This window comes from Clavelina lepadiformis, chromosome 7 (assembly GCF_947623445.1).
Source record: "Clavelina lepadiformis chromosome 7, kaClaLepa1.1, whole genome shotgun sequence".
NCBI lineage: Eukaryota > Metazoa > Chordata > Ascidiacea > Aplousobranchia > Clavelinidae > Clavelina > Clavelina lepadiformis.
In genome coordinates, this window is record NC_135246.1 from 19,772,764 (window position 1) to 19,794,779 (window position 22,016).

Consider the following 22,016-nt stretch of genomic DNA (forward strand, 5'->3'; position numbering starts at 1 on the left):
ATCACATAATCCAAGCGTAAGCCGCTGCGAGCGTAATAAGTGACCGCAATAAGTCTGAAGAGTCTGGCTCTAATTGGTATCGAGCATATATTCTGCACGTGATTATCTGTGTCTTCAGTGTTGTCTTGGAAAATCTACAAAAACAAACAAAATCCAAATAAACAAAGCTGTGATATAAGCACAACTTCTATCGAGTTTTATCACAAATACAAATTTACCATGTCGTTTCCATCGACATCTTGTGTCACTTGCAGGTGATTATTGGAATCTCCAAATGATATCTTGAAGCTTGTCACCCTCCAACCAACAGATCTCTAAGTGACTACACCTGTCACTGTGGTCGGAGTTCTCAAGTCAGCTTGAAGCCACTCTCCTGGCGTCCCTGCATAAAAACATTACGTCATCATATCTTGGCAGCATTGATAAGATTCTTAGATGCGAGACGTGCGAGACGTTTTCGAGGCAAAAATGTGTTTGTAGAATCCAAAATAATCCAGCTTTTGTTATACCGCAGTGTTATGCTTGAAACAACGACAACAAGCAGCAGTGAGATTTTTGTACAAGATAATGACATGGAGTGTGTTTACCGGATTTTGTGTTTGTTGTGCTACTATGCACTCCTGTCAAGTCGCTTCTGATAATCTGCTCAATATACACATCGATTCGAGGAACTTTTCATGACGAACTTTTATGTCTTTGGAATAAATTACTTGTTGTTTGTCCTGGTTGTCTTTAAAACTTTGAAATTTGAAGAAATACTCCTCAACAAATCCATAACTATAATAAACACCGCAGCATCAACAAACGAGACTTTGTTAACATGTTAGCTTGGATTTAATATTAATCGGAATTCCACTTCAACATCGGGTGGTCTCTTCAAGCCGGTCGTGTCGTGGACTTAACAAGTCAGATAATCCAAACGTAAGACGATGCCACGATTAAAGGTGACGACAATAAGTCTGAAGTATTTAGCTTTAATTGGGTTCGGGAATATATTCTGCACGTGAGTGTCGCTATCAGTGTTGCCCTGAAAAATCTATAAAAACAAACAAAATCGAAATAAACAGAGCTGTGTATCCTGAAATAAACACAAATTAACTTTTATTGAGCTTTGTCACGAATATTCAACTAACCATGTCGTTTCCATCGACATCTTGTATCACTTGCAGCTGATTGGTTGAATTTCCAAATGATATCTTGAAGCTTGTCACCCACAAACCCGCAGCTCCCTGGGTGACTACACCTGTCACTGTGGTCGGAGTTCTCAAGTCAACCTGAAGCCACTCTCCTGGCGTCCCTGCATGAAAATATTACGTCATTATATCTTGGCAGCATTGATAGAATTCTTAAAGGCGAGACGCATTACTTACAATATTTTGATGGATGAGGAAGCCAATATCTTCCTGACTCTCCATCCAATCTTCCTTCATGAGGAGCATAATTAGAATGAGGGTGGATCGACGACGCGGTCATTTCGTCATCTCGCACTTTCCCACTTTTCACACCAGCCAAGCATAATTCCTCTGTAAAATATAAATATCAAGTTGTTGAAATATTCTTAAATGTGGGGAATTCCCAAAAAAAGTTCTTCTGAGCGACCTGCGGGGAGTTACCATAATCTCATAAAAATCATATTCAGCAGCAGACGATGATAACTCTCTGTTCAACAGCAAATAACATGGTGTTATTTTAAATGGTTTTGGAAGTATTTGAGATGCCAATTCAAAAAGTATTTCATTTTGTTATCGTTGTTTTCCTAATTTTACATTGGGACCATCTCACAAAAACAACAAAATTTTGAGAACAAATGGTGAATTTCTATTGGATGGTGTTTACCAGACGACATAACCAATTTAGAGCTTTCATTTAAACCTTAATACTTCTATAACCAGTTAACGAAACGATTCCAATTTTAACAAGCGTAGGACGATTTAGCCAGGCCCTGTCCAGACTTCCGTTGAAACTCGATTTTAATTACGCCTCCAAGTGGCAAGTTATTAAGTAACAAATTTATGTTAAATTGGGCTACAGATAGTAGGCGCTGTGTTAGATCTTTGATCAAAAAGAAGCTAGTGACCGACAGAGAAATTCTTCCCACTTCCAACGATATTAACGTTGTTGAAATTGATAAAGCCAGTGTAATTTCAGTTGCGAACTACTGCACTTGGGGCAGAAATGCATTGATTTAAATAGGGTCAAAAGTCGTTTACGCGACCTCAAAGTACTCTTTGCATAGACAACTTATTGTATTTTCTCGTTATTGCATTATCTTTTTATTTGGAACGACAACTTAGGAGGGCTCTCCCCGGCGATTGGCGAGTAACGACCCGCTAGCGACTGCAACTAAGACTGGTAACACGAACAATTAAGAATCACTTTCAATTGTCGCTCGATTAACGAACTTTGTACTTATTTTGTGGTGTAAGTCGGCCAACACTGACTTAGTTGTAACTGGTCCGATGAGGACTCATCGAGAACTTATCTACTTACAACAACAAAAACTAAACTGTCGAGCAAATGTCAATACTAGTTAATACAAATGTTATATTGTAGAAAGATTTTGGACAATGATTTGTGCGCCAAATTGTGCTCCACGTGAAAAGTGCCGAGTACCGGTGTAACGATTATTTTCTCGTTCATATAGCCAGGCTTAATTTCACATTTACGGTGAACCGCGACACCTTTAACTGTGAGTAACTGTGAGTAACTGTGAGTAACTGTGAGTAACTGTGAGTAACTGTGAGTAACTGTGAGTAACTGTGAGTAACTGTGAGTAACTGTGAGTAACTGTGAGTAACTGTGAGTAACTGTGAGTAACTGTGAGTAACTGTGAGTAACTGTGAGTAACCTTCAACTATGAGACTTTGTAGCGTTATCACGCTAATGAAACAAACCGATGATCTTCGAAAAGCCACATTTAATTGGTCTCAGCCAGACGCCGACTCAGACTAAAAAAACTCTAAAAAGCGCACAATATTTATATAGAATAAGGGTGCCAAATCATGTGATTAAAATAGTTAACAAACGCGTAGGTGCTGATTGGTAAAAAATGCTTCAAGCAAAAACACGGTGATAAGTAACGACACAACATGTGAGGAACAAAGTCCGTAACACCGGGACTGACCGAAATTTCTTGACAAAAAATAATTCGGTTCTATTTTCGAAAGTACCGACGGTATCGGTAAGTATCGGTAACGCGATAGTACCGCGGTACAGTAATTCGGTACTATACTAGCCGCGGTACTGCCTTGGTAGGTTGGAAAACTTGCTACAAATCAATGAAAATAAATTTTTAATAAAGATAATAATGGTTGGTATCGTCCAATCATACGCTCAAGGCTGATTGACTTATCTTGTAACAACCACGCCAACCTGCAAGCTACAGTAAGAGTTAGTGCTTTTCTAAGCGCAAAGTTAAGTTGATTCTAATTCACTTTTCACTTCATCTTCAAAGTGAGAAGCTTTCACTGCACTCAGTTGTAAACCTGCTTCATGAAAGCTCGGTCACAATTTGCTGATCACTTTTTGGAAAAAGATTTTTTATAGCTAGTTCTTGGCTCTTGCTTAAAAACGAGATTATAATAATCAAGCTACCATTTTTAACCAGCCTTGTTATGAAAATATTAAATTCTGCTTTGATGATAATATATGGACATAGTACTTTTTTTTAACAAACTGTTGCAAAATAATATTTCGCACCATTGTTTGTTTGTTTTTCGTGTGTTTTCCCACGCTTTTATTTTTGTTAGTTAATTATCAGTTAGATTTTATTCTGTTTGTTATCACCTTGATTTCTTTTGTCCACTGCGTTATTTCATGTTGTTTTCGTTTGCGCCTCAAGTGTTTCGATGTGGTCGAACGGTCAGTAAAAACTGCCATAATAGTTGGCATAGAAAAAAACTTAAGGCAGATAAGCACAGCGAAAGAGATGTGTTTCAGAGATTTTTTGAAAACACTGAATCTGTGCGCGTTGCGCACGTCCCGCGGTAGACTGTTCCACAGCCTAGAAGCAGCTGCGGAAAACATTATGTCGCTGTACATCGAGGTCCGACAAGGTGGAACTTGCACGAAGTTCCTAGACTGGGATCTCAGAACTCTCGTTGGGCTATAACGGCACAGACGCGTTTGCTGATATAAAATAGTTAAACAAATATAAGCTCTCGGTACTCAGTTGAAATACATTTTATTGTTTATTTTTCGCCATTGACAGTGGGAAGAAAAATTACGGTACCTAGTACTTAATCTATGCAAATTTGTACTGGCAAAAACTTTCGTCAGTTCGAGGATAAAGAAAGCTTGTCATGCTAGTGCAGGCCTAGAAACCAGTTATCGTACCACGTCGAATACATACACAGTAAACATTGCTATAAATCATGTCAATATAGTTATACGCGGACAAACCTTTGCAAAATGCTGTCATTGTGGCTTGTTTTATATCTTAATGTCCAACAAAAGAAGTCAATAAACCCACATAATCAATTAATTTTCATGTTTTTTGTTTTATTATTGTGACCAGTGTTTTTTTAAGGTGTTTTGGTGTTTTGGGAAACCGAAACGGTCCCCCAAATTTCTCCAGCGGTTTCCCAAAATTTGGACTTGCAACTACAGGCTATTTTTTGGTATTTAAATGAAACACTTGCGGTGTCTTAAAACTACTTAGTGGTCACCCAAACCAAACCTTAAAAAAAAACCTGATTGTGACTCATATATATATTTGGTTTAAAGTCACCAAAGTGCGAAACTGCGCTTTGGCTACGAAATGCAAAACCACGGGCACAAAATTAAACAATTGAACCAATAAATCCAATTAAGCAATGAGAAAAAGTGGACTTAATATTATAGCATGGGTTTAACACTAATATTAACAGGAAAGACAAAATCCGACAACATCGACATCGGAAACTCAACATCAGGTTGTCTCTTCAGGTTGGTCATGTCATCGACTTAGCAAATGAGATAATCCAAGCGTAAGAAGATACCACGACGAAAGGTGACGGCAGTAAGTCTGAAGTGTCTGGCTTTAATTGGGTTCGGGAATATATTCTGCACATGATTAGTGCTATCAGTGTTTCCTTGGAAAATCTACAAAAACAAACAAAATCAAAATAAAGAAAGCTGGGTAGTCTGATATAAACACAACTTAACTTTTATCGAACTTTATCACAAACATTCAATTTACCATGTCGTTTCCATCGACATCTTGTATCACTTGCAGGTGATTGGTGGAATTCCCAAATGATATCTTGAAGCTTGTCACCCAATAACTACTACTTCCCTGGGTGACTACACCTGTCACTGTGGTCGGAGTTCTCAAGTCAACTTGAAGCCATTCTCCTGGCGTCTCTGCATGAAAATATTACGTCATCATATCTTGGCAGCATTGATAAAAACTCTTAGAGGCGAAACGCTTGACTTACGATATTTTGATGAATGAGGAAACCAAACTTTCTCTCCATCCAATCTTCCTCCATGAGCAACATGATTAGGATGAGAATTGATCGACGATGCGGTCATTTCGTCATCTTGCACTTTTCCACTTTTCACACCAGCCAAGCAAACTTCCTCTGTGAAATGTAAATATCAAGTTGCTGAAATGTTCTTAAATGTGACGAATTTCCAAAACTCATGACCTGGTATCGCTGAAATAAATAAAGTTCTTCTTCTGAGCTAAGTGTGGGGAGTTACCACAATCCAATAGAAATCATATTTACCAGCATTTACCGGTTAATTTAGTTCAATACATGGTTAACACTGGTCAACAGCAAATTATTTGGTGTTATTTTAAAAGGTTTTGGAAATATTTAAAACGCCAATTCAAAAAACATCTCATTTTGTCCACCACCACGGCAAGTTATGATGGTTATGTTACAAGTCCTGCCTTTATTTAATTTTATCCAATTGTTCAAAAGAACTAATCGATACATAATAAAAGCATAAATTAACAAGCATCAAAACCATAGTTAAATGGACAATCTTGCCACCGCAGTATCACTGAATGGTTTGTACGTAATTGAATCCTTTATGAAGAAAAAATACAAAACAAATTTCAAATTCGCGGCATGTATCGGTTAAAGTGTTGTGTTTAATGGTTATATTTCTTGAAATTAAATTTACTAAATATAGAAATTTAATGTAAAAATTAGCTTTTTCAACATTGGTAACACTTTCCAAGACTGGAAAGTCTTGAAAAGAAGCAAGGACTGACCTGGAAGTTAAGCAAACAACCCGAGTTTATGTTGTTTATGGTTGTGTTGTGCTTTGTCTACAAGCAGAGTTGAATAAAGTATCTTTTATTTGCTGGGTATTAGGATAAGCAAAGGATTGGGCTCCATGTAAAATATACATCTTTGTACAACTGGCCAGCGTAGTTTTTAGGTATCTTGAGTGTCCGAAACGATATCTCAAAATTTGTACCACGGTACCTACAGCAGAAAATGAGCAGTTGCAGTCTCTTAAAACATTTAATTGAGGTTTTTAAAATTTTAGCGGTCGCCAAAGATAAACCTTAAAAAAACCTGCCGTTGGCTAAAGGGAGAGTCCCTATAATGCCTTATTTTCTAAGCTCTGACGTCAAACCAAACGCCATTATCTGCATTTGGGATAAAAATAAAGAACGAAGTTTCAAAATAAAATAAAATATTTAAACACTTGAGCTTGGAAGGAAAACGTTTTTGCAAAGATGCCCTGTCTGTTTGCTCAAGATGAACTTGATTTGTTGGTGTGAGTTTTGTAAAGTTTCTTGGTGCGTTAATTTCGTGCAATATCAATTTGTTGTCAAGTGTTAAATTGAAGACATCAGATTAGTTATTTAGAAATTGGTTACAAACATAAACTACTAAAATGCATAAAAAAATGCTGTCAGTGAAAACATTCATATATTTTAGCTCGGTGCAACATGATAATATGAAAACGTGAGATATGATTGCGGTGAACAAAGTCGTGATATGAAGCTCTCATGTGACATTTGACAAATGTTATGCTTTGCAATATACCATCAGTGTAATGGCTGCTGTATGGATCGAAATGTTTTCAAAAAAACTTCTGCATCGTTTTAGCTTGTTTGTTTAGCTTGTTTGTTTAGATTATTTGACTGTTTTTTATAGTCCAGCCACTCCTCGACATATTGTCATAATGCGACCAATCTACATTAATCTTTTGATAAAGCAACTTATTTATTGTTGGTAAATTACCTCGAAGAGCTTCATGTAAACGATCCAACGTATCCAACCTTTTCTTAAGCTCGACAACTTCGCTTAGATCGCATTGACACTGGCCAGGTGGACCGGGATTCCCCTTTGCTCCGTGCGTGCCTTGAGGTCCTGGTATTCCCCGTTTACCGGATGGTCCTCGCGGGCCTCTACTTTCCAGGATTCCTAGAGCATCACGTGGAACAGGCAAACAAATCTGCTCATTTTGACTCAGCACAAATGTCGCCAGATTAACAGCAAACACCAGCGCTAAGAAAGCAGCTATTATTGACGTCATCTTCACTTGTTTATCAGTCTGCAAAATAGAACAGATTATGACGTGTGAGAGAGCATTCTGTGCAACAAAGATCTGCGCGAAACATTTCATTCACAATTTGGTTAGAAACAAGATGCTTTAACCATTTACAGAAATACACTTGTGCAATTGTGTGTAAAATATTAAGTAAAATGTAAGGATTTGCAAAAATTTTGGTATTAATAGAACGAAAACTTTTAACCTCAAATTTTCTGCAAACCCGAACCGATGCCAAATATATTACGTCATAAAAATGAAAAACTGAAAATTATAGTTAAAGAATTCTATCTACATTCATCGCGTTTATTGAACATATACGTAATAATGGTTGACTTGCTTTTTATATTATTTGGATAAAAGGAAATAAAGCAACAGCGCCTCCGCAATAACATTGCCAAGTTATTTCGTTACTGGACGAACGAGCAACAACAAAGCGACAATCAAATTATCAAAAAAGCTGACGCTACATGTCGCTCTTTGCTTGCAATGTAAACTTCATCACCTCTAAGTCGGAGGCAATAAGAAAGGAAATGACGTCAGCAATATTTGAGACTCTTCTACTAATGAAAGAAAAAAAAAAGTTTAGAGCTTATTTCCATTTCTAAGTTTTGACTACTGTCTATAGCGGGCGTGTGCGACCTTTTTCACTGGAGGGCCAAATACAAAACTTTGAATGATAACGCGGGCGGCATGAACGTTTTCAAAAAAAAAATTGGTAACATTTTTCTATGAAACTAGTTTATGTAGACAAGAAACAGATTTAGTGCAGTCCACGACACACGTGTGTGACAGTTTATTGGAAAACTGTGAATAATTGTCGATGGAAGATGAGGAAACTAAATTCAGTCAAGCGTATTTAATCACAAATTATTGTGATTTTTGCTGTTGCAGATCTTTGCAAATTTTTGGAATATTTGCTTTCACAGAACTACATTCTTACGCAGCATTCTTACATCACAAAGCTTCAGCGCAATATTACTGTACACAGCGCGCGAAAATTTCGCTTGCTTTGCTGTAAACCGCATCAAAGAGTGATGGCTAGTATACACTTCTAACATTTTGCTGAGCACCACGCGGGCCGCACGGAACAACCTGGCGGGCCGCTGGTTGCACCTGTCTGGTCTATAGGAATATTAAAATAAATACCAACATCAAGTTATTCTTTTTACCAGGAAATCGTTTACTTTGAACAGGCTGAAAGCTGAAGCTTTTAGGAAAATACGAGCTTAATAACTATATTTATCAGCGCTGAAGTTTGAATTATGACGTCGATTTTCATAGAAAAGCAACTACCAATAAGAGCGTCAGTTTATATCTGGTAAACAACTTGAAGTCGTTCAGTTTCAACTTTCAAAGCAATCGATACTTTGTTCCACAAAGTCATATTCGCCTGCTAGCATACAATTACCTATAGTCGTAAGCTTACTGTAAGCTCGACTGCAATGTACTAGTCAGTTATTTGCGTAGTTAAGCTGCATTTATATAGAAAATATTCGAGTCAAAAAGTCTTTTTTTCCCGCATGTAACAACAAATATTTTGCGACTGCACTGCACCATTTCCCATGCCCCGTGGATTGGTTAAAAATCACCTTTTTTCTTCGAATTTTTAAACAAAACTAAACCAAGCTCAGAGATTTGAAACAAATAGATTGGATCCTGACGTAAAGTATGATGCTAACAAATGACTCAGTTATAAGTGTCACCATGTCAGAGTTTATGACTTGTTTTATTTCAACCGGTCCAAGGCCGACCTAAGGAAGTGCGGGGCCCGATGCAAGAATTCATGACGACGATCATCGCTGATTATAAACAACATCAGCTGTGAACTAACAATGTGATTTGTCCAAAATAAAAGTTAAATTGATGTTTTGGTTCTAAGCAGCGCGAGTCACAACGCAGTCGCATCTCTCTCATTGACCTAAGGCCGGTCCTGAACTCGTCATAGTTCGTATTCTCGCAGATTGATTGAAACATCAAATATATACACGCAAATAGTTTTGACTTACGTGTTTTTGTGACGGATTTGTCATGGTTATATTTTCTCTAAACAGGGTTACAATTCTTGCATTCACACGAAACGTGAAATACGGCAGAGTTTAACAGCAACTGAGCCGTTATATTTAGCTGATAAAGTTCAACTAATTCAACCAAGATTTTTCTTGGCCAGGATGTATGAAGTCATAATAAAACAAACAAAAAAATCAAATCGAAGCAAAACGCTTTTATCGATATATTTTAGTCTTCGACTCTTACATCATCGGTATAGACTATAGACCTTTGATATATAGGTCTAATGTATAAGTGCCTTTAATTCGATGAATTGAATCTTAACCAAGTTTGACAAAACACCAAACGCCAAATACAATTTTCAAGAACTATAAGTTTTCGTATATCCCAGTGACAATTGGCAAATGTTTTATGAATACTAACGCTAAGGTTATGGTACGACTTACATACGAGGATATTGTGCACTATTGTATGTTATATATTGTATATATATTAATTTGCTCTGACTTGTACCGCGCGTGTATACGTCTGCAGGCATCAAATAATAGAATAAACTCGTTTTTGATAAGGTTCGCATTTTGGCTTTCCTACAAATCTTTCTGTCTGTCCACGATAAGCAGAAATTAAAACATTCATTAAACAGGCAGCAGCAAAGCAGCATAAATAGATCATCGCCGCGGTTATATCGCGTAAATATTTACAAGAGGCACAAAAATGCGTTTGCAGAATCCAAAATAATCCAGCTTTTGTTATACCGCAGTGTTATGCTTGAAACAACGACAACAAGCAGCAGTGAGATTTTTGCACAAGATAATGACATGGAGTGTGTTTACCGGATTTTGTGTTTGTTGTACAACTATGCACTCCTGTCAAGTCGTTTCCGATAACCCGCTCAATATACACATTGATTCGAGGAGCTTTTCATGACGAACTTTTATGTATTTGGAATAAATTACTTGTTGTTTGTCCTGATTGTCTTTAAAACTTTGATATTTGAAGAAATATTCCTCAACAAATCCATAACTATATTAAACACCCCAGCATCAACAAACGAAACTTTATTAGCATGTTAGCTTGGATTTAATATTAATCGGAATTCCGCTTCAAAATCGGGTGGTCTCTTCAAGTCGGTCGTGTTGTGGACTCAACAAATCACATAATCCAAGCGTAAGCCGCTGCGAGCGTAATAAGTGACCGCAATAAGTCTGAAGAGTCTGGCTCTAATTGGTATCGAGCATATATTCTGCACGTGATTATCTGTGTCTTCAGTGTTGTCTTGGAAAATCTACAAAAACAAACAAAATCCAAATAAACAAAGCTGTGATATAAGCACAACTTCTATCGAGTTTTATCACAAATACAAATTTACCATGTCGTTTCCATCGACATCTTGTGTCACTTGCAGGTGATTATTGGAATCTCCAAATGATATCTTGAAGCTTGTCACCCTCCAACCAACAGATCTCTAAGTGACTACACCTGTCACTGTGGTCGGAGTTCTCAAGTCAGCTTGAAGCCACTCTCCTGGCGTCCCTGCATAAAAACATTACGTCATCATATCTTGGCAGCATTGATAAGATTCTTAGATGCGAGACGTGCGAGACGTTTTCGAGGCAAAAATGTGTTTGTAGAATCCAAAATAATCCAGCTTTTGTTATACCGCAGTGTTATGCTTGAAACAACGACAACAAGCAGCAGTGAGATTTTTGTACAAGATAATGACATGGAGTGTGTTTACCGGATTTTGTGTTTGTTGTGCTACTATGCACTCCTGTCAAGTCGCTTCTGATAATCTGCTCAATATACACATCGATTCGAGGAACTTTTCATGACGAACTTTTATGTCTTTGGAATAAATTACTTGTTGTTTGTCCTGGTTGTCTTTAAAACTTTGAAATTTGAAGAAATACTCCTCAACAAATCCATAACTATAATAAACACCGCAGCATCAACAAACGAGACTTTATTAACATGTTAGCTTGGATTTAATATTAATCGGAATTCCACTTCAACATCGGGTGGTCTCTTCAAGCCGGTCGTGTCGTGGACTTAACAAGTCAGATAATCCAAACGTAAGACGATGCCACGATTAAAGGTGACGACAATAAGTCTGAAGTATTTAGCTTTAATTGGGTTCGGGAATATATTCTGCACGTGAGTGTCGCTATCAGTGTTGCCCTGAAAAATCTATAAAAACAAACAAAATCGAAATAAACAGAGCTGTGTATCCTGAAATAAACACAAATTAACTTTTATTGAGCTTTGTCACGAATATTCAACTAACCATGTCGTTTCCATCGACATCTTGTATCACTTGCAGCTGATTGGTTGAATTTCCAAATGATATCTTGAAGCTTGTCACCCACAAACCCGCAGCTCCCTGGGTGACTACACCTGTCACTGTGGTCGGAGTTCTCAAGTCAACCTGAAGCCACTCTCCTGGCGTCCCTGCATGAAAATATTACGTCATTATATCTTGGCAGCATTGATAGAATTCTTAAAGGCGAGACGCATTACTTACAATATTTTGATGGATGAGGAAGCCAATATCTTCCTGACTCTCCATCCAATCTTCCTTCATGAGGAGCATAATTAGAATGAGGGTGGATCGACGACGCGGTCATTTCGTCATCTCGCACTTTCCCACTTTTCACACCAGCCAAGCATAATTCCTCTGTAAAATATAAATATCAAGTTGTTGAAATATTCTTAAATGTGGGGAATTCCCAAAAAAAGTTCTTCTGAGCGACCTGCGGGGAGTTACCATAATCTCATAAAAATCATATTCAGCAGCAGACGATGATAACTCTCTGTTCAACAGCAAATAACATGGTGTTATTTTAAATGGTTTTGGAAGTATTTGAGATGCCAATTCAAAAAGTATTTCATTTTGTTATCGTTGTTTTCCTAATTTTACATTGGGACCATCTCACAAAAACAACAAAATTTTGAGAACAAATGGTGAATTTCTATTGGATGGTGTTTACCAGACGACATAACCAATTTAGAGCTTTCATTTAAACCTTAATACTTCTATAACCAGTTAACGAAACGATTCCAATTTTAACAAGCGTAGGACGATTTAGCCAGGCCCTGTCCAGACTTCCGTTGAAACTCGATTTTAATTACGCCTCCAAGTGGCAAGTTATTAAGTAACAAATTTATGTTAAATTGGGCTACAGATAGTAGGCGCTGTGTTAGATCTTTGATCAAAAAGAAGCTAGTGACCGACAGAGAAATTCTTCCCACTTCCAACGATATTAACGTTGTTGAAATTGATAAAGCCAGTGTAATTTCAGTTGCGAACTACTGCACTTGGGGCAGAAATGCATTGATTTAAATAGGGTCAAAAGTCGTTTACGCGACCTCAAAGTACTCTTTGCATAGACAACTTATTGTATTTTCTCGTTATTGCATTATCTTTTTATTTGGAACGACAACTTAGGAGGGCTCTCCCCGGCGATTGGCGAGTAACGACCCGCTAGCGACTGCAACTAAGACTGGTAACACGAACAATTAAGAATCACTTTCAATTGTCGCTCGATTAACGAACTTTGTACTTATTTTGTGGTGTAAGTCGGCCAACACTGACTTAGTTGTAACTGGTCCGATGAGGACTCATCGAGAACTTATCTACTTACAACAACAAAAACTAAACTGTCGAGCAAATGTCAATACTAGTTAATACAAATGTTATATTGTAGAAAGATTTTGGACAATGATTTGTGCGCCAAATTGTGCTCCACGTGAAAAGTGCCGAGTACCGGTGTAACGATTATTTTCTCGTTCATATAGCCAGGCTTAATTTCACATTTACGGTGAACCGCGACACCTTTAACTGCGAGTAACTGTGAGTAACTGTGAGTAACCTTCAACTGTGAGACTTTGTAGCGTTATCACGCTAACGAAACAAACCGATGATCTTCGAAAAGCCACATTTAATTGGTCTCAGCCAGACGCCGACTCAGACTAAAAAAACTCTAAAAAGCGCACAATATTTATATAGAATAAGGGTGCCAAATCATGTGATTAAAATAGTTAACAAACGCGTAGGTGCTGATTGGTAAAAAATGCTTCAACCAAAAACACGGTGATAAGTAACGACACAACATGTGAGGAACAAAGTCCGTAACACCGGGACTGACCGAAATTTCTTGACAAAAAATAATTCGGTTCTATTTTCGAAAGTACCGACGGTATCGGTAAGTATCGGTAACGCGATAGTACCGCGGTACAGTAATTCGGTACTATACTAGCCGCGGTACTGCCTTGGTAGGTTGGAAAACTTGCTACAAATCAATGAAAATAAATTTTTAATAAAGATAATAATGGTTGGTATCGTCCAATCATACGCTCAAGGCTGATTGACTTATCTTGTAACAACCACGCCAACCTGCAAGCTACAGTAAGAGTTAGTGCTTTTCTAAGCGCAAAGTTAAGTTGATTCTAATTCACTTTTCACTTCATCTTCAAAGTGAGAAGCTTTCACTGCACTCAGTTGTAAACCTGCTTCATGAAAGCTCGGTCACAATTTGCTGATCACTTTTTGGAAAAAGATTTTTTATAGCTAGTTCTTGGCTCTTGCTTAAAAACGAGATTATAATAATCAAGCTACCATTTTTAACCAGCCTTGTTATGAAAATATTAAATTCTGCTTTGATGATAATATATGGACATAGTACTTTTTTTTAACAAACTGTTGCAAAATAATATTTCGCACCATTGTTTGTTTGTTTTTCGTGTGTTTTCCCACGCTTTTATTTTTGTTAGTTAATTATCAGTTAGATTTTATTCTGTTTGTTATCACCTTGATTTCTTTTGTCCACTGCGTTATTTCATGTTGTTTTCGTTTGCGCCTCAAGTGTTTCGATGTGGTCGAACGGTCAGTAAAAACTGCCATAATAGTTGGCATAGAAAAAAACTTAAGGCAGATAAGCACAGCGAAAGAGATGTGTTTCAGAGATTTTTTGAAAACACTGAATCTGTGCGCGTTGCGCACGTCCCGCGGTAGACTGTTCCACAGCCTAGAAGCAGCTGCGGAAAACATTATGTCGCTGTACATCGAGGTCCGACAAGGTGGAACTTGCACGAAGTTCCTAGACTGGGATCTCAGAACTCTCGTTGGGCTATAACGGCACAGACGCGTTTGCTGATATAAAATAGTTAAACAAATATAAGCTCTCGGTACTCAGTTGAAATACATTTTATTGTTTATTTTTCGCCATTGACAGTGGGAAGAAAAATTACGGTACCTAGTACTTAATCTATGCAAATTTGTACTGGCAAAAACTTTCGTCAGTTCGAGGATAAAGAAAGCTTGTCATGCTAGTGCAGGCCTAGAAACCAGTTATCGTACCACGTCGAATACATACACAGTAAACATTGCTATAAATCATGTCAATATAGTTATACGCGGACAAACCTTTGCAAAATGCTGTCATTGTGGCTTGTTTTATATCTTAATGTCCAACAAAAGAAGTCAATAAACCCACATAATCAATTAATTTTCATGTTTTTTGTTTTATTATTGTGACCAGTGTTTTTTTAAGGTGTTTTGGTGTTTTGGGAAACCGAAACGGTCCCCCAAATTTCTCCAGCGGTTTCCCAAAATTTGGACTTGCAACTACAGGTTATTTTTTGGTATTTAAATGAAACACTTGCGGTGTCTTAAAACTACTTAGTGGTCACCCAAACCAAACCTTAAAAAAAAACCTGATTGTGACTCATATATATATTTGGTTTAAAGTCACCAAAGTGCGAAACTGCGCTTTGGCTACGAAATGCAAAACCACGGGCACAAAATTAAACAATTGAACCAATAAATCCAATTAAGCAATGAGAAAAAGTGGACTTAATATTATAGCATGGGTTTAACACTAATATTAACAGGAAAGACAAAATCCGACAACATCGACATCGGAAACTCAACATCAGGTTGTCTCTTCAGGTTGGTCATGTCATCGACTTAGCAAATGAGATAATCCAAGCGTAAGAAGATACCACGACGAAAGGTGACGGCAGTAAGTCTGAAGTGTCTGGCTTTAATTGGGTTCGGGAATATATTCTGCACATGATTAGTGCTATCAGTGTTTCCTTGGAAAATCTACAAAAACAAACAAAATCAAAATAAAGAAAGCTGGGTAGTCTGATATAAACACAACTTAACTTTTATCGAACTTTATCACAAACATTCAATTTACCATGTCGTTTCCATCGACATCTTGTATCACTTGCAGGTGATTGGTGGAATTCCCAAATGATATCTTGAAGCTTGTTACCCAATAACTACTACTTCCCTGGGTGACTACACCTGTCACTCTGGTCGGAGTTCTCAAGTCAACTTGAAGCCATTCTCCTGGCGTCTCTGCATGAAAATATTACGTCATCATATCTTGGCAGCATTGATAAAAACTCTTAGAGGCGAAACGCTTGACTTACGATATTTTGATGAATGAGGAAACCAAACTTTCTCTCCATCCAATCTTCCTCCATGAGCAACATGATTAGGATGAGAATTGATCGACGATGCGGTCATTTCGTCATCTTGCACTTTTCCACTTTTCACACCAGCCAAGCAAACTTCCTCTGTGAAATGTAAATATCAAGTTGCTGAAATGTTCTTAAATGTGACGAATTTCCAAAACTCATGACCTGGTATCGCTGAAATAAATAAAGTTCTTCTTCTGAGCTAAGTGTGGGGAGTTACCACAATCCAATAGAAATCATATTTACCAGCATTTACCGGTTAATTTAGTTCAATACATGGTTAACACTGGTCAACAGCAAATTATTTGGTGTTATTTTAAAAGGTTTTGGAAATATTTAAAACGCCAATTCAAAAAACATCTCATTTTGTCCACCACCACGGCAAGTTATGATGGTTATGTTACAAGTCCTGCCTTTATTTAATTTTATCCAATTGTTCAAAAGAACTAATCGATACATAATAAAAGCATAAATTAACAAGCATCAAAACCATAATTAAATGGACAATCTTGCCACCGCAGTATCACTGAATGGTTTGTACGTAATTGAATCCTTTATGAAGAAAAAATACAAAACAAATTTCAAATTCGCGGCATGTATCGGTTAAAGTGTTGTGTTTAATGGTTATATTTCTTGAAATTAAATTTACTAAATATAGAAATTTAATGTAAAAATTAGCTTTTTCAACATTGGTAACACTTTCCAAGACTGGAAAGTCTTGAAAAGAAGCAAGGACTGACCTGGAAGTTAAGCAAACAACCCGAGTTTATGTTGTTTATGGTTGTGTTGTGCTTTGTCTACAAGCAGAGTTGAATAAAGTATCTTTTATTTGCTGGGTATTAGGATAAGCAAAGGATTGGGCTCCATGTAAAATATACATCTTTGTACAACTGGCCAGCGTAGTTTTTAGGTATCTTGAGTGTCCGAAACGATATCTCAAAATTTGTACCACGGTACCTACAGCAGAAAATGAGCAGTTGCAGTCTCTTAAAACATTTAATTGAGGTTTTTAAAATTTTAGCGGTCGCCAAAGATAAACCTTAAAAAAACCTGCCGTTGGCTAAAGGGAGAGTCCCTATAATGCCTTATTTTCTAAGCTCTGACGTCAAACCAAACACCATTATCTGCATTTGGGATAAAAATAAAGAACGAAGTTTCAAAATAAAATAAAATATTTAAACACTTGAGCTTGGAAGGAAAACGTTTTTGCAAAGATGCCCTGTCTGTTTGCTCAAGATGAACTTGATTTGTTGGTGTGAGTTTTGTAAAGTTTCTTGGTGCGTTAATTTCGTGCAATATCAATTTGTTGTCAAGTGTTAAATTGAAGACATCAGATTAGTTATTTAGAAATTGGTTACAAACATAAACTACTAAAATGCATAAAAAAATGCTGTCAGTGAAAACATTCATATATTTTAGCTCGGTGCAACATGATAATATGAAAACGTGAGATATGATTGCGGTGAACAAAGTCGTGATATGAAGCTCTCATGTGACATTTGACAAATGTTATGCTTTGCAATATACCATCAGTGTAATGGCTGCTGTATGGATCGAAATGTTTTCAAAAAAACTTCTGCATCGTTTTAGCTTGTTTGTTTAGATTATTTGACTGTTTTTTATAGTCCAGCCACTCCTCGACATATTGTCATAATGCGACCAATCTACATTAATCTTTTGATAAAGCAACTTATTTATTGTTGGTAAATTACCTCGAAGAGCTTCATGTAAACGATCCAACGTATCCAACCTTTTCTTAAGCTCGACAACTTCGCTTAGATCGCATTGACACTGGCCAGGTGGACCGGGATTCCCCTTTGCTCCGTGCGTGCCTTGAGGTCCTGGTATTCCCCGTTTACCGGATGGTCCTCGCGGGCCTCTACTTTCCAGGATTCCTAGAGCATCACGTGGAACAGGCAAACAAATCTGCTCATTTTGACTCAGCACAAATGTCGCCAGATTAACAGCAAACACCAGCGCTAAGAAAGCAGCTATTATTGACGTCATCTTCACTTGTTTATCAGTCTGCAAAATAGAACAGATTATGACGTGTGAGAGAGCATTCTGTGCAACAAAGATCTGCGCGAAACATTTCATTCACAATTTGGTTAGAAACAAGATGCTTTAACCATTTACAGAAATACACTTGTGCAATTGTGTGTAAAATATTAAGTAAAATGTAAGGATTTGCAAAAATTTTGGTATTAATGGAACGAAAACTTTTAACCTCAAATTTTCTGCAAACCCGAACCGATGCCAAATATATTACGTCATAAAAATGAAAAACTGAAAATTATAGTTAAAGAATTCTATCTACATTCATCGCGTTTATTGAACATATACGTAATAATGGTTGACTTGCTTTTTATATTATTTGGATAAAAGGAAATAAAGCAACAGCGCCTCCGCAATAACATTGCCAAGTTATTTCGTTACTGGACGAACGAGCAACAACAAAGCGACAATCAAATTATCAAAAAAGCTGACGCTACATGTCGCTCTTTGCTTGCAATGTAAACTTCATCACCTCTAAGTCGGAGGCAATAAGAAAGGAAATGACGTCAGCAATATTTGAGACTCTTCTACTAATGAAAGAAAAAAAAAAGTTCAGAGCTTATTTCCATTTCTAAGTTTTGACTACTGTCTATAGCGGGCGTGTGCGACCTTTTTCACTGGAGGGCCAAATACAAAACTTTGAATGATAACGCGGGCGGCATGAACGTTTTCAAAAAAAAAATTGGTAACATTTTTCTATGAAACTAGTTTATGTAGACAAGAAACAGATTTAGTGCAGTCCACGACACACGTGTGTAACAGTTTATTGGAAAACTGTGAATAATTGTCGATGGAAGATGAGGAAACTAAATTCAGTCAAGCGTATTTAATCACAAATTATTGTGATTATCCAAGCCACATTATCCAAGCGTAAGCCGTTGCGAGCGTAACAAGTGACCGCAATAAGTCTGATGAATCTGGCTCTAATTGGTATCGAGAATATATTCTGCATGTGATTATCTGTGTCTTCAGTGTTGCCTTGGAAAATCTACAAAAACAAACAAACTCAAAATAAACAAAGCTGTGATATAAGCACAACTTCTATCGAGTTTTATCACAAATACAAATCTACCATGTCGTTTCCATCGACATCTTGTATCACTTGCAGGTGATTATTGGAATCTCCAAATGATATCTTGAAGCTTGTCAACCTCCAACCAACAGATCCCTGAGTGACTACACCTGTCACTGTGGTCGGAGTTCTCAAGTCAGCTTGATGCCACTCTCCTGGCGTCCCTGCATGAAAATATTTCGTCATCATATCTTGGCAGCATTGATAGAATTCTTAGATGCGAGACGTGCGAGACGTTTTCGAGGCAAAAATGTGTTTGTAGAATCCAAATTAATCCAGCTTTTGTTATACCGCAGTGTTATGATTAAGACAACGACAACAAGCAGCAGTGAGATTTTTGCACAAGATAATGACATGGAGTGTGTTTACCGGACTTTGTGTTTGTTGTGCAACTATGCACTCCTGTCAAGTCGCTTCTGATAACCCGCTCAATATACACATCGATTCGAGGAGCTTTTCATGACGAACATTTATGTCTTTGGAATAAATTACTTGTTGTTTGTCCTGGTTGTCTTTAAAACTTTGAAATTTGAAGAAATATTTCTCAACAAATCCATAACTATATTAAACATCGCAGCATCAACAAACGAAACTTTATTAACAAGTTAGCATGAATTTAATACTAATCGGAATTCTGCTTCAACATCGGGTTGTCTCTTCAAGTCGGTCTTGTCGTGGACTCAACAAGTCAAATAATCCAAGCGTAAGCCGCTGCGAGCGTAATAAGTGACCGCAATAAGTCTGATGAATCTGGCTCTAATTGGTGTCGAGAATATATTCTGCACGTGATTATCTGTGTCTTCAGTGTTGTCTTGGAAAATCTACAAAAACAAACAAACTAAAAAAAAACAAAGCTGTGATATAAGCACAACTTCTATCGAGTTTTATCACAAATACAAATCTACCATGTCGTTTCCATCGACATCTTGTATCACTTGCAGGTGATTATTGGAATCTCCAAATGATATCTTGAAGCTTGTCACCCTCCAACCAACAGATCCCTGAGTGACTACACCTGTCACTGTGGTCGGAGTTCTCAAGTCAGCTTGATGCCACTCTCCTGGCGTCCCTGCATGAAAATATTTCGTCATCATATCTTGGCAGCATTAATAGAATTCTTAGAGACGAGACGTGCGAGACGTTTTCGAGGCAAAAATGTGTTTGTGGAATCCAAATTAATCCAGTTTTGTTATATCGCAGTGTTATGCTTGAAACAACGACAACAAGCAGCAGTGAGATTTTTGCACAAGATAATGACATGGAGTGTGTTTACCGGATTTTGTGTTTGTTGTGCAACTATGCCCTCCTGTCAAGTCGCTTCTGATAATAATTAATCCGCTCAATATACACATCGATTCGAGGAGCTTTTTATGACGAACTTTTATGTCTTTAGAATAAATTACTTGTTATTTTTCCTGGTTGTCTTTAAAACTTTGAAATTTGAAGAAATATTTCTCAACAAATCCATAACTATAATAAACACCCCAGCATCAACAAACGAAACTTTATTAACATGTTAGCATGAATTTAATATTAATCGGAATTCCGCTTCAACATCGGGTGGTCTCTTCAAGCCGGTCGTGTCGTGGACTCAACAAGTCACATAATCCAAGCGTACGCCGATGCGAGCGTAATAAGTGACCGCAAGAAGTCTGAAGTATCTCGCTCCGATTGGGTTCGGGAATATATTCTGCACGTGATTAGTGCCATCAGTGTTGCCTTGGAAAATCTACAAAAACAAACAAAATCGAAATAAACAGAGCTGTGTATCTTGATATAAAGACAACTTAACTTTTATCAAACTTTATCACAAATATCAACTTATCATGTCGTTTCCATGGACATCTTGTATCGCTTGCAGCTGATTGTTGGTATCTCCAAATGATATCTTGAAGCTTGTCATCCTCCAAGCACCACCTCCCTGGGTGACTACACCTGTAACTGTGGTCGGAGTTCTCAAGTCAACCTGAAGCCACTCTCCTGGCGTCCCTGCATGAAAATATTACGTCATCCTATCTTGGCAGCATTGATAAGATTCCTAGAGGTGAGACGCTTCACTTACGTTGTTTTGATGAATAAGGAATCCAATATCTTCCTTTATCCAATCTTCCATGAGGAGTAAAAGCATGAGAACGGATCGACGATGCGGTCATTTCATCATCTCGCACTTTCCCTCTTTTCACACCAGCCAAGCATACTTCCTCTGTGAAATGTCAATATCAAGTTGCTGAAATGTTCTTAAATGTGACAAATTTCTCAAAACCCATGACATGGTATCGAAGAAATAAATAAAGTTCTTCTTCTGAGCGAAATGTGTGGAGTTACTGTCACCAAATTTCACGTTTGGCAATTCTTTGTATATCAACGCTGACAGGCGTGCTGTTGTAGCACTGCACATTGATACGTTTTAGTTGTATAGTTAGATGTATATTCCACGATGTGTTTTTAGATTTATATTAAAATGTATTTCACCCGTATTGTTGTGGCCATATTGTGTGACCGCGGTTTTATATATAGTATTAGTAATTCATCGATATGCCACTTGTGACTCGTTTTATTGTTAGTAAGTCTTCTACACTTGTACTTGGTTTACTCCTTTACCCACAACTCCCCCAAGGTATGTTACGCTGCCCGTAATTTCCAATCTCACACCCTAATGATAATTAATTGATCACGCTGTGGTTTGTTGGAGAAGAGTTGATTAAGTCTACATTTGGTTTCAATACAAGAAAGACGTTTGTTTTTATTAAAGGAATGCTCATAAAAGATAGGAGAGCAGAAACCGGCTAATCGACTAGCCGTAAAAGCGGGAGGTTTCCTGGCCAAGGAAAATCTTGCTTACATTACCACAATCACATAGAAATGATATTTAGTAGCAGAAGGTTTGGTCAAT

At 37.4% G+C, this 22,016-nt stretch overlaps 4 protein-coding genes across 4 annotated transcripts; all 4 read right to left on the minus strand.

Moving 5' to 3' along the window:
- Window positions 1-898: 898 nt before the first annotated feature.
- LOC143466221 (lactadherin-like) lies at window positions 899-1,846 on the minus strand. Its single transcript, XM_076964856.1, has 4 exons — window positions 1,837-1,846; window positions 1,371-1,523; window positions 1,134-1,297; window positions 899-1,036 (listed from the first exon to the last, which is right to left on the minus strand). Exons 1-4 carry the CDS (start codon window positions 1,844-1,846, stop codon window positions 899-901), a joined length of 465 nt encoding a protein of 154 aa, XP_076820971.1.
- Window positions 1,847-4,568: 2,722 nt separating this feature from the next.
- On the minus strand, window positions 4,569-7,496 carry LOC143465708 (EGF-like repeat and discoidin I-like domain-containing protein 3). Its single transcript, XM_076964142.1, has 4 exons — window positions 7,191-7,496; window positions 5,418-5,564; window positions 5,180-5,343; window positions 4,569-5,082 (listed from the first exon to the last, which is right to left on the minus strand). Exons 1-4 carry the CDS (start codon window positions 7,483-7,485, stop codon window positions 4,945-4,947), a joined length of 744 nt encoding a protein of 247 aa, XP_076820257.1. The 5' UTR covers window positions 7,486-7,496; the 3' UTR covers window positions 4,569-4,944.
- Window positions 7,497-11,559: 4,063 nt separating this feature from the next.
- On the minus strand, window positions 11,560-12,507 carry LOC143466222 (lactadherin-like). The gene is made up of 4 exons (XM_076964857.1): window positions 12,498-12,507; window positions 12,032-12,184; window positions 11,795-11,958; window positions 11,560-11,697 (listed from the first exon to the last, which is right to left on the minus strand). The coding sequence occupies exons 1-4, from the start codon at window positions 12,505-12,507 to the stop codon at window positions 11,560-11,562; spliced, it is 465 nt and encodes a 154-aa protein (XP_076820972.1).
- A 6,370-nt stretch (window positions 12,508-18,877) lies between these two features.
- LOC143466223 (EGF-like repeat and discoidin I-like domain-containing protein 3) lies at window positions 18,878-21,521 on the minus strand. The gene is made up of 7 exons (XM_076964858.1): window positions 21,449-21,521; window positions 21,186-21,326; window positions 20,945-21,112; window positions 20,029-20,192; window positions 19,809-19,944; window positions 19,124-19,287; window positions 18,878-19,039 (listed from the first exon to the last, which is right to left on the minus strand). Exons 1-7 carry the CDS (start codon window positions 21,519-21,521, stop codon window positions 18,878-18,880), a joined length of 1,008 nt encoding a protein of 335 aa, XP_076820973.1.
- Between the last annotated feature and the right edge of the window lie 495 nt (window positions 21,522-22,016).

Bases quoted from the DNA above. Each gene is read 5' to 3' on its own strand.
- LOC143466221 (XM_076964856.1), bottom strand. The intron at 1,298-1,370 runs GTAAGTAATGCG...ATTTTCATGCAG, and splicing joins TCCTCATCCATCAAAATATT to GGACGCCAGGAGAGTGGCTT. The intron at 1,037-1,133 runs GTTAGTTGAATA...TTGTTTTTATAG, and splicing joins ATGTCGATGGAAACGACATG to ATTTTTCAGGGCAACACTGA.
- LOC143465708 (XM_076964142.1), bottom strand. From the start codon at position 7,485: ATGACGTCAATAATAGCTGCTTTCTTAGCGCTGGTGTTTGCTGTTAAT. The intron at 5,565-7,190 runs GTAATTTACCAA...TACATTTCACAG, and splicing joins TTTACATGAAGCTCTTCGAG to AGGAAGTTTGCTTGGCTGGT. The intron at 5,083-5,179 runs GTAAATTGAATG...TTGTTTTTGTAG, and splicing joins ATGTCGATGGAAACGACATG to ATTTTCCAAGGAAACACTGA.
- LOC143466222 (XM_076964857.1), bottom strand. The intron at 11,959-12,031 runs GTAAGTAATGCG...ATTTTCATGCAG, and splicing joins TCCTCATCCATCAAAATATT to GGACGCCAGGAGAGTGGCTT. The intron at 11,698-11,794 runs GTTAGTTGAATA...TTGTTTTTATAG, and splicing joins ATGTCGATGGAAACGACATG to ATTTTTCAGGGCAACACTGA.
- LOC143466223 (XM_076964858.1), bottom strand. From the start codon at position 21,521: ATGTGCAGTGCTACAACAGCACGCCTGTCAGCGTTGATATACAAAGAA. The intron at 20,193-20,944 runs GTTGATATTTGT...ATTTTCATGCAG, and splicing joins CCATGGAAACGACATGATAA to GGACGCCAGGAGAGTGGCAT. The intron at 19,288-19,808 runs GTTGAGTCCACG...ATTTTCATGCAG, and splicing joins ACGCTTGGATTATTTGACTT to GGACGCCAGGAGAGTGGCAT.